This window comes from Anser brachyrhynchus (genome assembly GCF_964034855.1).
Source record: "Anser brachyrhynchus genome assembly, chromosome: 16".
Taxonomy (NCBI): domain Eukaryota; kingdom Metazoa; phylum Chordata; class Aves; order Anseriformes; family Anatidae; genus Anser; species Anser brachyrhynchus.
The window spans coordinates 6,053,859-6,068,630 of record NC_137734.1 but is presented as its reverse complement, the minus strand read 5'-3'; the positions used below and the strand labels follow the sequence as shown (position 1 = coordinate 6,068,630).

Here is a 14,772-nt window from a genome sequence, read left to right as displayed (position 1 = left end):
ATACTTGATACTTTGTATTTTAAACAAATTAAAACATCAGCCACAAGATGTCACTACATCTCCTTGTAGGAGAAACCTGTAAATCAACAACGAACACTTTTTACATAGAAATATTTTGTAATGCTGAAGTCACGTATATTTTATATCATTATAAGCAGTGAAAATTAGAAATACTTCATCCCTAATTATCATCTCTTCATTCTTCCCCCCCCCCCTTTAAACTCAGCCAAATCACTTTTTCATGCAATAAAGGTACTATAATGTGGACACTGGTATTTTGGCACATTTTCTCCATGCTTCTGTAGCACATGCATTGTCATGCTACCACTTTGAGCAAGTTTGGCCTGGTAAACATAACATCCACATTTTTTTTTTCCACCTATAAAATATTAAAATAATATATGCTTACAAGCTCTGCTTATTTGACAGAAATGCAGAATTCACACAGATCTAAACATCCAACAGCAACAGCCCCCAGAACAACCAAAATCTAATATTAGCTGAAAATGCCCAAAAGGCTAAACAATTTTACTTGGCTGATTATGATGCAAATTTCCAGAATCTGCAAGTCAAACCGATGAAGCATAAAATCATTAAAATAATTCTAAATTATTAATCAGGATTTTTTTTTTTATTCCATCTTGTAGGTGGATATGATCAGATGTGCAAGGAGAGGAAATGAACAGCCGTAACTCCGTGATAAAAGTGATACAACAGTAGCCATTGATAATGGGACAAGAAAGGGAAATTTTTTCTTGTCCTTCTTCCCCAGAAAGTCACATCACACATGATTGTCATCAAAAATTACATCCACACTGGCAGAGTCTTAGCAGAGTCTAATAAGAGCAGAGAGAAGCAGCAGTGTTGAGGACCAAACGTACATAGATTTTGAACTATGTTATCCAAGCTTTATTTTACATAAAGGAGCTTCAAAATACATTACAGAGAGTCAAGCTGTCGGACAGAGATTATTTTTTCTATTTAAGACTTAAGCAATTCACCCCAAAATAGTGCTATGTGTTAGTGATACAGTTTAGCACCTAATTCCAGGAATCCTAACTCCTACTCTAGCTCTCTCCTCTGAGACAGGATGAAAGTTCCTCTCTTCATAGCATCATTAAGATGCGGTTCATCAAGGCACTTACAAACTATGCAATACATTTCTTGATGTCAACTGTGTAACTAGTACTAACAAGTTTAAAGATTTGGATATTTCAGGCTAAACTATTCTCAGCATTCTTGTAGTCCTGAATCAGTAAAGTGTATGTAAAAGCCTCTTTAAAATTACTAGTTGATTTTAAGGAAAGAAAGATCCATACCTTGAAGAATTCATAGAAGAATAAAGTTATGCTTTCTGGACTATATAACATTTCCAAGTTCTTATCACAGCAGTAATGAATTTCTTTAGAGAGTAACAAGTCAAGAGGAAATGTGCAGCACTTTCAGTTTTGAAAAAGATTTGAAACTGCAAAATGGCAAATATGTCATATTTGAAGAGCCTTTCCAGAACAGTTGTCTCAGCTCCCAAGTGCACTCTGTAATGATTTTCATGCTGAGACCAAAATATATTTTATACAATGCTTCGTACCACACAGAATGTGCAGCTAACACTTCACTTCAATAATAGCAAACAAAAACACTTTATTGTTATTTATTCATTGTGGATTCATGCCCACACAATAGAACTTTGTTAGCTTTATTAAAGCGGCTCAAGTGTGCTTCCTATAAACACAGTAACTAAACCAAGGGACACTAACAATTGGCACAATATCCATACTTTAAACAACCTCCACTGACATACGTTAATATCCAGACACTATGACGCATGCATCCATAGACTCTTCAACTCTACTGATGTCATCCAATTTTTACAGTACATACATACAGATTCTAGGGAAACAGACACTTATCCTTTCCCTTCTATGTCAGTCCTTGACCTCTGCAGCACACTTCTACATTCCTAAAATATTATAACAGCTATTTCCTGTTACTTTTATGAAGGTTCTGTGCGATACCTTGCTGACAGGCACTGGTTTTTGCCTACCACTCTCAGCCAGCAAGTTGGAACCATTCTAAGCTCATTCATAAACCCCTGAACACGTGCATCTTGAAGCTGAATGGACTAGGAAAGGCTAAATAAATTATTATTAGGTTTATTCAAAGGCATTTTTACACAGTATTAACTTTGAAGTCTCCCTGGAGGTTTCAAATACTGCATTCTGTTCAAAAGACCATTAACTTCTAAATGCCATCCAAAATGGATCTCCTGAACACAACAGAGATGACATCACCTTGAACAAATAAATTTAATCATTTAAGGGTGAAGGGCATTCTTCCTTCTTTCAAATTTCCACATAAAATTAGCTTTAATTTAACCTAAACTTAACAATTTACAGCATGAATATTTCATAAAAAAAATCAACCTCACTGCTAAATTTAACTTAAAATATGTTATCTAAAAATGAACTACAAATATTATGCAGTCAACTTTTTACCTTTTTTTCTGATGTGAAGCAGTCATTTAAGATTTTAGATGCTTGGGTTTTCTTGGAACTTTCCTGCTTCATCATGTGAGTCTGACAAATCATCTCTGGCTTTACAGCTCAGGCCCTTTGCTTCCCCAACAGCAAAAAAATTTCCTTTCCTCCCTCCTCTGGGGTCAGTTGCTGAACCTTGTTTTCAAATGCAACGGCATCATTATCTCTGTCAATCTATTTAAATAAGAAACAGTTTTTCAACTTCCTTAATCAAAAGTTGCAAGTGGCAAAATAACTGAGCTATCAACAACAAGCAACCCACTAACTCATTTTAATCCTATATAGCATGGACAAAACTGCAACAAAAAATCACATTTAACATTCAGCAGCTTATCTGGGTGCTGAAGAATTACTAAAATTGAGACCTAGCTCTTCAAAATTTATCAAGTTTCCGAGTATCTTTTTGAGATTTTTTCAGTACGTTTGCCTTTTAAATGAAAAGGACAAGAAGATTTCTTTTTTTTTTTGCCTTTGTCTTATGGCATGATATCATGTCATAAGGTCATGATAGTTTTTTTCAGTTGGTAAGTTTAGATATGATCATACCTCAGAAACTATCTAGGGTTGCCTTCATGGCCTACCTCTAAAGGCCGATGCCTGAGGGATGGCAGAGAGCCAGGCTCCTCGTGTGGCGAACTGGTGGCACAGCCCTGCAGCCAGACTGTGAAAGCAGCCTGATGTTTTGTCACAACATGTCCTAAGTGAAGATCTCTCAGTCTTAATTGCAGGCCCTTAACCTTCTGCTCCTGCTCAGCTGGAGACCGCAGGGCTGAGCTCAATTGGTTTCCCCACTTTCAAAATATTTAAAGCGATTCCCCTGTTTCTCATACGGAAATACTTCAGCCTGGGTCTCACGTTGCTGGAGTGCTCCTTAAGAGCTGGCTGACGGCTAGTACTGCAGCATCTCTTACATGTGGATCTTGCGTATTTTGCAAAATCGACTGAAGTGCATTTGCAGAGGCAGTAGAGCAGTATGTAAGCATCATTGTACTATACTTTAGGTCAGGATTGGTTATTCAAGGAGAACAAGAAGTTTTACATTTAAGAGTTCTCCAAAGGTATTGTAAAAATATCTTTGAGGTAAACTTGCAAGATTTGAGACACTAACATTTAATCTTGTGTACCCTTCTAGAACAGCAATTTCCAACTCATATCATTAGTACAAAGTAGTAGCAAATGCTCCTTGTCTGTTTAGCTGTACTGTTCCATCAGACAAGGTGGTATTTTGCCCAGTGGCTATATTATACCGTGTTTTTCACAGTATAGTTAGCACTGCTGCATATCCAGGAGCCATGTGTACCCTTTTCCACAGAATTTGGCCCGGACATTTTTGTGTTTTGGGTGCCTAAGGTAGCAGGCACCATTGGAAGAGCCAGTGATCCAGATTACTGCAAAAGTTGTAGCCATGAAAAGTAACTCAGTGGGGTCATTATAACAAGTTGTAAGGATGACAAATTAAAAGCTTCACATCTTGAAAAACGAATCTCATGACAAGCCTGATTTGAGGTCATTGACCTTACTTATCTTCAGAGACAGCAGGTTCCTGTAATTACCATAAGTACCCTTAACAACAACTACTCCTATCTACGATTCTGCAGGCTCCTAAATGCAAGAATAATATTTTTATTTTTTTTTACACTTAACTGCAAATTAGTCATGACTAGTATGTTACATTGAATCAACACAAATCCAAAGCAATTATTTAAGGGAGAATATGCATTCCAGCAATTTAGGGCTAATATTTCAACATAGTTACCACATTATTTGTAATCTACAAAATCTGTGGGCTCTCAAAACCAGAGAACTGGATGCAGAATACACTATACATACATATAATTATGCTGCTGGTGACTGTAGCTGGAGATTACACTTCTTATGCACTGCTCAGTCTTTTCAAGTTGCTATGTATACCATGCCATTATGATAGTTGAAGGGCACTGAAGAAAAAAGTTGTTATAACAATATATCCTCCTTTAGGTCATTAAAATGAGTTTCTCTGCATTTGAACAGTCATCAGGATCCTAGAGCTGTCCTGCCTTGTACTTCTGCTTTATTAATACCAGCACCATCCACGAAGCTACAGTTAAAGGTCTTTAATTATTTCCATTATAAACTGATATTTTCAAGGTTTTATAACTCAAGGATTGTAAAGTGAAGGGCAGAATAGTCCTTCAGTTCATTTAGGTTGAATTTAAAAGAGCCACTTGGATCAGGAATCTTCAAACTAAAGCACCTCCTTATTATGTTTTGACATAACAGGTTAACAGCTCCGCAATGGCTGTTATGGTATATTGTGTATGCAATCTCCAGTTACCAAATACTGCCTACTGCATCTCTAGCTGCAATCAGACTTCTACCCACTCCTCTACAGGGACTATTTCTTTCTAACATATCAATAGTATGCATTAAACATCTCGCATGAGAATATAGTACCTTTTTATTTTAAGTTGTAGTGATATTTGGTGGGGTAAACATACTTACTACAAATTATTTTTATAGGAATATTTTAAAAGGAATATAAAGACATTCCATTTGCAAGGATTTTAATTTATACCAGTTCTCTTGTGCTAAAATAATGTTACATAAAGAAACAAAATTCAGCCACAAAATTGCACATAAGTTCTTGATAAGAATTTAGCAGTGCATGAAGGTGAATACGTGGATGAACAAAAATCCTAAATCAGCAGAGTATATTCTACCCTTGGCTGCACTAAGGAAACACAGCAAACTTTGGTCTGATCTGCATTTTTCCCCTGAGTATGAGCAGATCAACAGACTTTTTTAATGAGTAAAATATTGGGTTATTTATTCCAATTGCCAGACTTAAATCTGAATAGTGCCTTTTAAAATACTGAAGATGTTTACTGCTTGTTATATGCAGCTGACTCTTTATAAAAGCTTCATTATGATGTAACATAAAGCATATTTGACCCTGAAGGTAGTTCAAAATCTTCAGTTTCACTCTCTTCCTGTGTTTTAGAAAATCATTTCAGATAGCTTTAGAGGCTGTATAATGAGCCTTTATTGCGTATGTTTTGCACCTCCATCTTCGTATCAGAGGTCCTGAACCACCATCCTCTGATGCCAACAGAAAGATTGCCATCGATTTAAATGGGTTTGGAATTAGGCCCAGGATAGATAACCATGTGAAGCAATAATGGTGTGATTTATTTACACATTTCTGACCTGTCCAAAAAACTCCGAGTAAATCAAGACTGTTGTACACTTGAAAAAAAGAGAAAAAAGAGAGAGAGAGAGAGAGAAAGAGAGCGCAAAGCAAAAAGCCAAATAAATAAACCCCACTTTAACCTCACATGTTCATAATCATTCCATTTTATGATATTCCTTCTCGTAGCTGAAAACTCCATTCTTCTCTGGAACATGACTCCTGTTAGTCTACTAGGAAACCCAGTTTTTGTTGTGACTTATTTTGACAGTTTTAATATCATTTTCCACCTGTCATCTGGAAAGTTTTCCATTTTCACTTTCCTCCAATGTCTCAATTTTGTTTCCAAGTGTATGTCGTATTCACACTGCACCTGTCAGAGTGGTATCTCTGTGCCTTAACAGTGGTCTGAAAACATGCACGCCTTTACTTTTGCTCTTACACCAGGGACAATTGCTACCTTCATCACCTGTTTTGCAGTGCAATCTTGCTCCTATGAATACTGATAGCAGTAAATAACTATCTCTACACCATCACTCATTTCAGAGAAAATTAGTATATTTTTATGATCTTCTAATTTATGTTGCTCCTTTAAATAGTGTTCCGTTATCAAGTTATACTCACTAAATGGTGAAATCCTTTCACTTTACTTTCTGGTGCTGTTGTCAACTTTTCCTTTTAGTGTTCCACTTTCACAATGATGAAGCACTACTTCAGAGAGCATAAAAAACCTTAATTAAAAAAAAAAAAGTGTGACATCTAATCAGTGAGATAGATTAAAAAAAAAGAATATATATTTTTTGGATGTTCTTCTAAGCAACTGAAAGTAGCAGTCAGAAAAAACTTAGTGCTTCAGAGTGCTGGCCTAGAAGATTCTCAGGAGAAATTATACATTCTGAATTTCAGAAAAGATACTGATCACTTGGAAAGAAGACTATTATTAAAATATTTTAGCTTTTTCTTTTCTTTTTTTCAGACATCTGGCTTTGAGATGGGAGATGCAGTTGATTCCAGCAGACATTATTTAGCATTCTGATTTGACTTGGATTCCTCATCTACACAAAACAGCACTAGACCCCTTATAAGCCATATAAAAGCTGGTCAGATCCAGAAACTTATACAGTCCTACTTGTATGTACAGCCCTACTTCTTTCTTAACTTTTTCTCCAAAGCAAAGGGAAGATGGGAGCATAGCAAAGCAAAGACAAATAGAAGTCACTCTGGAGGGTATTGATTGACTCGTGTCTGGCCCAGGTATCAATTACCACTTCTCTTTCTCAGTGCAGAGGAGGGTGAGGAGCGATGCAGAACCCTCTCAGAGGCACAGTGATTGCTTAGACTGTGCCATTAATGAACAGTTGACTTGATGCGGGCTGTGCCTAAAGCACACTGAAAGCCTTGCTTTGCTGTCTCTCCAGTGCTCCTCTTGGCTTTGAGAAGACAAATCTCCTCTTTAAATTCGAGTGGTTCTTGTAGAAGAACCAAAACAACTTCTATTAAGTTAGAGGACTTAATGCTTTTATGTCTTGCCTATGCTTTTAAAATCCTGCTCCATATTGTTAACAATTATAATTATATAGCACGACAAAAAAAAAAAAAAGGAAAAAAAAAGAAAAACAGGGCATAATAGCATACAGATGTGGGATATATAACAGGGGAAGCATTTAACAGAAGCTTATTGGAGCTGAAAGTACCAGGGGTGATTGTTCAGACACAAGTCAGGGAAGTGGTCTAAAAATATTAACCATAATTGCAATTTATCTATTAACTGTTTCATCTAGCATTGCGATATATTTAGATCAAATTCTGCTCTCCAGTAATGCATGGTTTGCTGCTTGTGGCAGACAGCAGATCTGCGTGCCTGGGTCTGTTTGGAAGAAGTGTGTTTACCTGGGAAGCATTTTACTTCCATTTCAAAAGACATTAACATCGTTACAGTTAACTACACCTCAGTGACTTCCTCTGTTTTTACAGAATACTTTTTAATCCAAGAGATAGCAAAGAAAGTTTTAAAGACAACTCACCTTAGTTAGTTAGTAAAGGTTTTTGCTGCTGTTTGTGTAAAGGTCAAAGAGTTAAGTTGAAGAGGCAGAAAGTTTTCCTCTTGTTTTGACTAAACTGGGGGAAACGTGCTAGAGCTGTGCAGAATTTGATTGCCAAACACAAAGCGAAGATACACAGTGAGAAAAGATAGTAAAGGTTTAACCCAACTGATGTAAGAAACAAAATTCAAGGATGCCCGTGTTTCCTTGCCTTTATCACATTGTTAATCTTTAATCAGGAAAACAGTTCTGAGAAGAGCTCTTTGTGCACAGCTAAACAGGCATCAGCGCTTGGAAGTTAATGGGATCACCAGAGAACGAGACTATTAAATCATTGTCCTAATAAATCAATAAGTGAGATGTACAACCCAAAGGAGTTCAAATTCTGCTTCCACGTGGATATGCAGCAAGTGCACATTAAACCTTGCAAAATCAGCAGTAAGGAACTGGTTGGCAGGTTCAGAAGAGCAATGACTTCCTGTGCAAGTTTTTTCCAGCTCAGATCACAAATCTGTGCAGGTGCTAAAGTTTCTGAGGATCCTGAATTGAGCTTGAGTATAAAAATCCAAAGAAATCTAGGATGGACTATGGAATTTAAGGGCACGTATATTTTAGTGTGGTTTCACTGACAGCAGGTGATTTACTCCTTGATATTTATCAGCAGAGAAACGTTAAATCTTAGTCTTCCTTCTGGTTAATGACAAATCGTCACTTAACGTCCAAAACCAGATAGCCCTGTGCCTCTCCATCAGGAACTTGTAACAGAAATACCTATACCAAGGAGCCATAGGTGTAAATCTTTTATGCTCCTGTAAGAATAAACAAAAGTCAGCTTTATAGTACTCCTCTTTATAATCTTTTTGAACAGCAAGATGAGCAAGTGCCTAGAAAGCAAATGAGAACAGTTAAGTGACTGGTGTTTTGTGAATAATGGTTATACTTTGTTCAGAGCTGTCTCTACTAACTTACAGTCTGTTGATCTGTCATTCATACCCTTGTTTTGTGCTGTCTTAGTGATATCTAGGCAGAGTGCCATGTATGTTTTTGCCCCAGATAAGGAGGTACTGCCTTCGTGCTATCGCAATGCAAATTCCTGAACTTTACAAGGTTAACATGTGGATGACTTGTTTTTAATTTCTTTGCAGGATGCAAGTTGGTTGTTATTCATTTGTACATATTAGTTTAAGCTCACATATAAGAGGTTATTCTTTAAGCAAACAATAGTCATATAATTATGAATCATCCTGAATAAACAAATTTGAGGACAGGTTCAGATGGTAGGTAAACAGAAGTATGTACAACAGAATCAGAATTCTGTCTTCTCAGAAGGACAAGAAAAAAGTATGATCTCTAGGGCCCACTTGCACCCTTGACCTCTTTACTGGGTGTTGTTTATAGCAAAAGTCATACTTGTGGCACTTGTCTGGTAGGAACCATTTACACTGGCCAAACACGAATGTTTTTACATTGAAAAATCCCACTGTGGTCTATCCAAGTTGCCTTCTTCCTATTAGAAATGAGCTAAGAATACGTGTACAGTATGTAGGATTTCACCTGACCTATTAACACATCAGGATTTACCAATAAACACAGGCTCTATTACAGGGGCAATTGGTTTTTGTAATGTTGATTTTCCTGCAGCAGTCAGGTTCAAGAACTGATAGGTATGCAGTGCTTGACATAGGCACACTTGCCTTCTGACCTTTAGATGTAGCCTGGCTTTATTTCTGCACAATCAGCTTCTCTCTCCTGTTGTTGTCATCACTTCCAGTGTTACAAAGTGCTTGAAATATTCATCAAAGCTGCTTTCCTGGGAAAAATATAGAATAAATCTTACTTGAATCAGAAAGCACAGTTCAGCCCAAGTTGGTGCTTTTGTACCATCAAAGCAGAAAACAGGTTATAGCAAATGTTTTTCATTTCAAATAAGAACATACTATTTGCATTACAATAATCTAAAGAGTACCCAGCAGGGACTATCTGTGGCACAGAACATAAATATAATAGGAGATAACGATCTCGTCTAATTAGGTTTTAAACTCCTCAGGCCAGGAGCTATCAAGCAAACTAGGAAGAATACACAAGAAGAGAGAGAAGTTGGCATCATCAACTCCCAACCCCCTTCCCACGGAGAAGATAAAGGCTTGGGGATGTAAAGTTACACATCCAAAGTCAAACAGGAAATCCATAGCAGAGGAAGACACAGAACCTAAAATATGAGTCCGTACCCACTCTTACTGTTCAGAGCCATCCTCCTTTAAAGAAGTTGGCTCACAAAGAACATAAAGATCTGGGTCCAGTAGGCCAGATTGCATGCAACAAGCAATAAAAATGACAAGTGAGACAAAAGGTAAACGAGAGTATTTCAACAAATGAGAAAAGCCATGCTGCCAGTCAGGTAGACAGAGCAGTGTCACTCTGAAATGACAGCTGACAATGGAATGCTGATAACGAGCAAAGGAACAGAGAGGGACATAAAAAGCAGCATGCAAAACCACCAATAGCCAGGTTTATCTCATCCTCGAAAAAATAAAGCAGTTTACATTTTAAGAGGTGCTGCCATTTCATTCCACAAGGCCTGAGCAGGTGAAGTCTCTGTCAAAAGGCACAGCTAGTAGGATCCTAGTATCAGCAGGAAGTTAGAAAAGTGCTTGGTCTTGAACAAGAGGTTGACACACAGCCTGCTGCTTGAAACCGTGTGGGTTTGGTACAAGGATTTGTCATTTACCCCCACCACAGGTAGGAAGCAGGGAGTCCTTGACAGCTGCAAACACACAGCACTGCGGTAAACAGATTTCACTCCAGCAAGGGTTACCATTTTTATTTGCAAAGCTAAATCTCGGTGCCATCTGGGCTTTGTATGACTGAGCAGAGCAGATGCTGCATAGGTGAAGGGAAACACACAACCTTATGCTGACTGTTTTCCACTCTGTTTAGTACAGTTTGTCCCCTTCTCTCCTGGCTGTGGTTCTGCTGTGCATCCAGCCAAAAAAAATGCATTAACCATGCAAAAAATCATAGTCACGTTCTTACCAGCCTTGAGCTGGCTAAGGCAAATTCAGACAAAACTTTGGAGGGTCCAAACTCTCCATGTGCCTATAAGACCTTCTACAGTAGCTTAGGAGAGCTCCGGAGCTCATTATGTGAATTAGTGCCATCTCCAGAACTATGGGCTGGTGAGAAAGAAGGATGAACAGTGAATAACGTGCTGCTCAGAGCCATCAAGCGAGGAAACACCATTAATGGGGAATGTTTGCCTTGCTCTGCTTGTGAAGTGCTGAGCTCCAGCTGCAAAACTGGATTCCAGACTGGGCGTCTTGTGTTGCTGATAAGGGTCGCCGGTGTGACAGAAGGGAATTAAATCCTCAGTATCCTTCATCCCTCAGTATCCTCGTCGCATGAATGAGCCACAGTGTCTCCCTAGCCAAGACTCCAGTTTTTGTCCTTTACAAGAGAAAATGGAAAGGAGAACCTCACCTCCCCTGCTGACTATAACAACATCTGAGAGCCTGTAAAAGCGAGTTCTAAAGAAAAGAAAAGGACTACATTTTTGCCAAAGCAGAAGAATAACAGTCAAGAAACCAGTCTGCCTGAGTGATCCACAAACATAGTATCCTACAAGCAGCCCCAAATCTCATGCAGCTGGGTCAGAGCTCTGCCCCCAAGAAAAGTAGTAGTAAGGTGGCAATATCACACGGGCTGCGGTGGGTCTGCAATAAACACCTGGCTCTGTCACAGGCTCTTTTGCAACTGCAGGTAATTTGCACAGGTCAGGTTTTGTTCTCTAAAATTGAGAGAGCAGGCCCTGGTCTCTGTGAGCTGTACATTTACAAAGGCTGCCCTTGGATCGGGGCTTGTGCAGCACCCAGTAAAACAGCAATTGCAGCACGCTCAGCGTCAACTGAGCACAACCTCACAGGAAAAATAACAATCAGGAAGCGATGTTCTTCAGCTAGCTGACTAGCTGGGAGAATCTTTAAAAAAAGCTATCTTTTTTTAACAAAACAACAAGTGACATAAAAACTCTTTTGCAGTGACAATATGTGGGATAATTATTATGGGAGGGGGTAGAATTTCTGAGGATTGTTATATGCCATTAATTTTCAGATCTCCTTGAGAGTGCTTTGCTACAGCTCTGTAGCAATGAAGTCTGAAACTTTGTACACTTTCTCCTTGACCCTAAGAACCCTCACATTTATTCAATTAAATTCCAGTAAGTCAGTGAAAGTTGAAGTGCTCAAAACCTTTATTTTGAACAGGCTGAACGGTGTCCATCAGAGCAAACATCCCCAAAACACTCCTTTCAAGGCACTTGTTGAACACTATCATCTAGAAATGTCAGATTCACACTCATTTAAATAATTTGACGGCTTCCAAGAAGACACCTGATAAGCATCACTTTCAAGTGTCAAGATGCACAGAGAAAAAGTGCCAAAAAAAGTTCAATCCAAAGAAGTTGTATCAGCTATTAGAGGAGTATTATAGTTACTACTAAAGACGATCTTTCACTTAAATGAAAAATAAACTTTACATTCAAGACATTTTTTTTTGAGGAAGCCCTTACATTCCCCCCAGTCCATCTCCCACGTTTCTCACTAGTGAAATCTCTCAGCTCACTGAATCCAGAAGGCAGACACTTGTGGCAAACAGCAGTATGTGATGGCATTGGGGGAACATCTCGAGACCACTACGACTGAACTATTGGAGATGCCATTTCTGATTTTATTTTTTGTGGCAGCCACTGGTGGTTATAAGAATTCACTATCCTCAGATGAAACATTTACTGCTATGTGTTGGATATCTAAATGCTGAATTTCTAAATTAGAAGATTCTTGAAAAAAAATAAAATAAAATCTTGGCCTCAATTTGCGTATGCTCCACTTATTTCATTACACCATAGTATAAAATACTATGCATGCTTTATACAGGGGCTTGAAGCTTACTGTGTGTTTGTGATAGGCTTTGAGATTCTCTGATAGGAGGTGTTACCTAAATACAAGTAATTTGATGCTTAAGTGTCTAGAATTCCCAGTGGACATCTGTACTCAAGCCCTGCTGCCATCACAAATGAAAAACATTTGGAATCCTTAATGTGATTTTTAATGGACATATGTTCATAACACAGTGCCACCAATTTGGCATATTTAGTGTCTTCTCGAGAGAAGCCCACAGTTTGTATAGCAAGATTGTGGGAGGTTAGGATTGCAGTGTGAGAAAATTTGCACAACACCTGCCTGACTATAATTTAATTGGCAGAAACTAATGCTCCGGGTTCGGGGATTTTTTCCTTTGCTCAGAATTGAAGAGGCACTAGGACTAATCCTGCACTGTTATGCTACCAGTTTGATGCTTTTATTCAGACTTCAGTCATGCTGCGATATGATCATTTTCTGGTCTTGTCTTTTTTTTTTTTTTTAAGCTGTTTTACTCTCAGATGGTTATTTCTATCTATAATGACTTTTATCTGGCCATCACCAAGGACTCGGATTATTTTTGTACCTCACTGAAAAAAACGGTCTGCTCAGTATTAGTGAAGAATGTGCTGCATTTTATTTTTACTAAAGTACCTAATGATATATATTTTAACATGAAAATGGCTAACCAAAATATTTCTGATCTGCTCCGCCAGCAATGGAGCATGTGGACTCCAAACACACTGTGTTCTTATTAAATTGTCTTAATGCAGAGCCCCTTCTGAAGCAATTTCTAGCACCTCTTATCCTAACAGATTTTTGTTTTCCTTTTCAGCAATGTTTGGCCTTGCTGTGCATCAAGGACAGCCCCTCTTACTTCACTATTTTCTTCCCTTTGCATTTACAAAACGTAATAAAAGGCTTTGCAGGAGAGATAGAGGATACGCTCCCAGGAGAAGCGTTCCTGTGGTCTCTGATCACTGCACTTGTGAGGTTCAGCTCCGTGGTATTTGAAATTCAAATCTCTGCTCTGCGCTGCTCTGCCAGACCTGGCTCTTCAGGGCTTGCAACTCTCTGCTGTCTGCATCAGTGAAAGCCTTGCAGGAAACATCTCATTGACTGCACGAACCAGAGCAGGTGACAGATTATGAATATCCTTTGTATGGGATACCTGCATCAATTTTGTTGTTTTAGAGAACTCCCAGAAACTTAACTCGCATTCCCAAATTTCTCGTTCTGCAAACTGCCCCATCAATCCCAAAAATGCCAGAGTTTGGCATTGCTGGGACTGGGTGGAAGTGGAGGGAGATGAAATGGCAGCAGGATTACTTCTACAGTTTTCTTTGTCTGAAATACTTCAGTCTTCACACACCCTGACTGTATGGACAAGTGGAGACGAAAATCAGCCTCTCTTTATGGGCATGATGGTCTAAAATGGAGTGGGAGAAGGTAATGAGCTGACAGACAGACAGACATGGGAACAGTTAGAGGAGAGACCCTGAAGGGACTGAGGTCACACCCTCATGATCACAAGCGTAGCAGTGGCTGTTGGTGTCATTCGCTGCCTACACGTGTAGATGTTTGTGTAGTGCACTTGACACATACACAACAAGGGTGCAGTCATTTCAGAGTGTTTTTGTGCTTTTGGTTTGCCTTCTAATTTAAAGACGTGTCAATATTTTTTTTGCCCCCATAGCACTCCCAATAAAATTAAAAATAAGATTTGACGGAAGGGGTTAATTACCAAGATGGCTGCTGATCAGCCTTCTCTGAGCTTGTAGAGATAGAAAATAATTCCTCACATTGCAAGAGCCTAAAGCAAGGCGTAATCAAAATTCTCTCTCCAGCACTTAAAGAAACTCAGCATTTAGATTTATATTGCCTTTTCCTTGAAGAATTGCATGGACAAAAATAAGAAAAACAAGGCCTCCAGGCAGGCATATTTAGTGGTTATTCAGGCCTATCAGTGCTCAGCATTGAACTTTATCCACGGATCAGGCAGCGTTCCCAAGGTAAGTAAACACACCTTGGACGAGCCCCCGCTTCACAGCCAACTAGCGAGCATCTGCTTACAGAGCGTGCCAGCTGTGCCTCGCCTGGGCGACCCCCTGGCT

The 14,772-nt window shown here is 38.8% G+C and overlaps 1 protein-coding gene across 16 annotated transcripts in view; it reads right to left on the bottom strand.

Moving 5' to 3' along the window:
* The window catches only part of LOC308178944 (uncharacterized protein), an 88,905-nt gene that overhangs the window by 48,042 nt on the left and 26,091 nt on the right, over window positions 1-14,772 (bottom strand). For 3 of the 16 annotated variants that reach the window (XR_013940049.1, XR_013940050.1, XR_013940051.1), the window contains exons 1-2: window positions 3,084-3,382; window positions 2,496-2,711 (exon numbers count right to left, since the gene is read on the bottom strand). Coding sequence is in view for 3 of the 16 variants with exons in the window: in XM_080558229.1 (XP_080414355.1) it covers window positions 2,496-2,588 (93 nt within the window). In the remaining 13 variants the exon portion in view is untranslated. Of the gene's footprint in view, window positions 1-2,495; window positions 2,712-3,083; window positions 3,383-6,327; window positions 6,435-7,727; window positions 8,630-9,439; window positions 9,556-14,772 lie in introns of those variants that run through there. The other 13 variants (XR_013940047.1, XR_013940048.1, XR_013940054.1 and 10 more) reach the window with 11 other exon arrangements.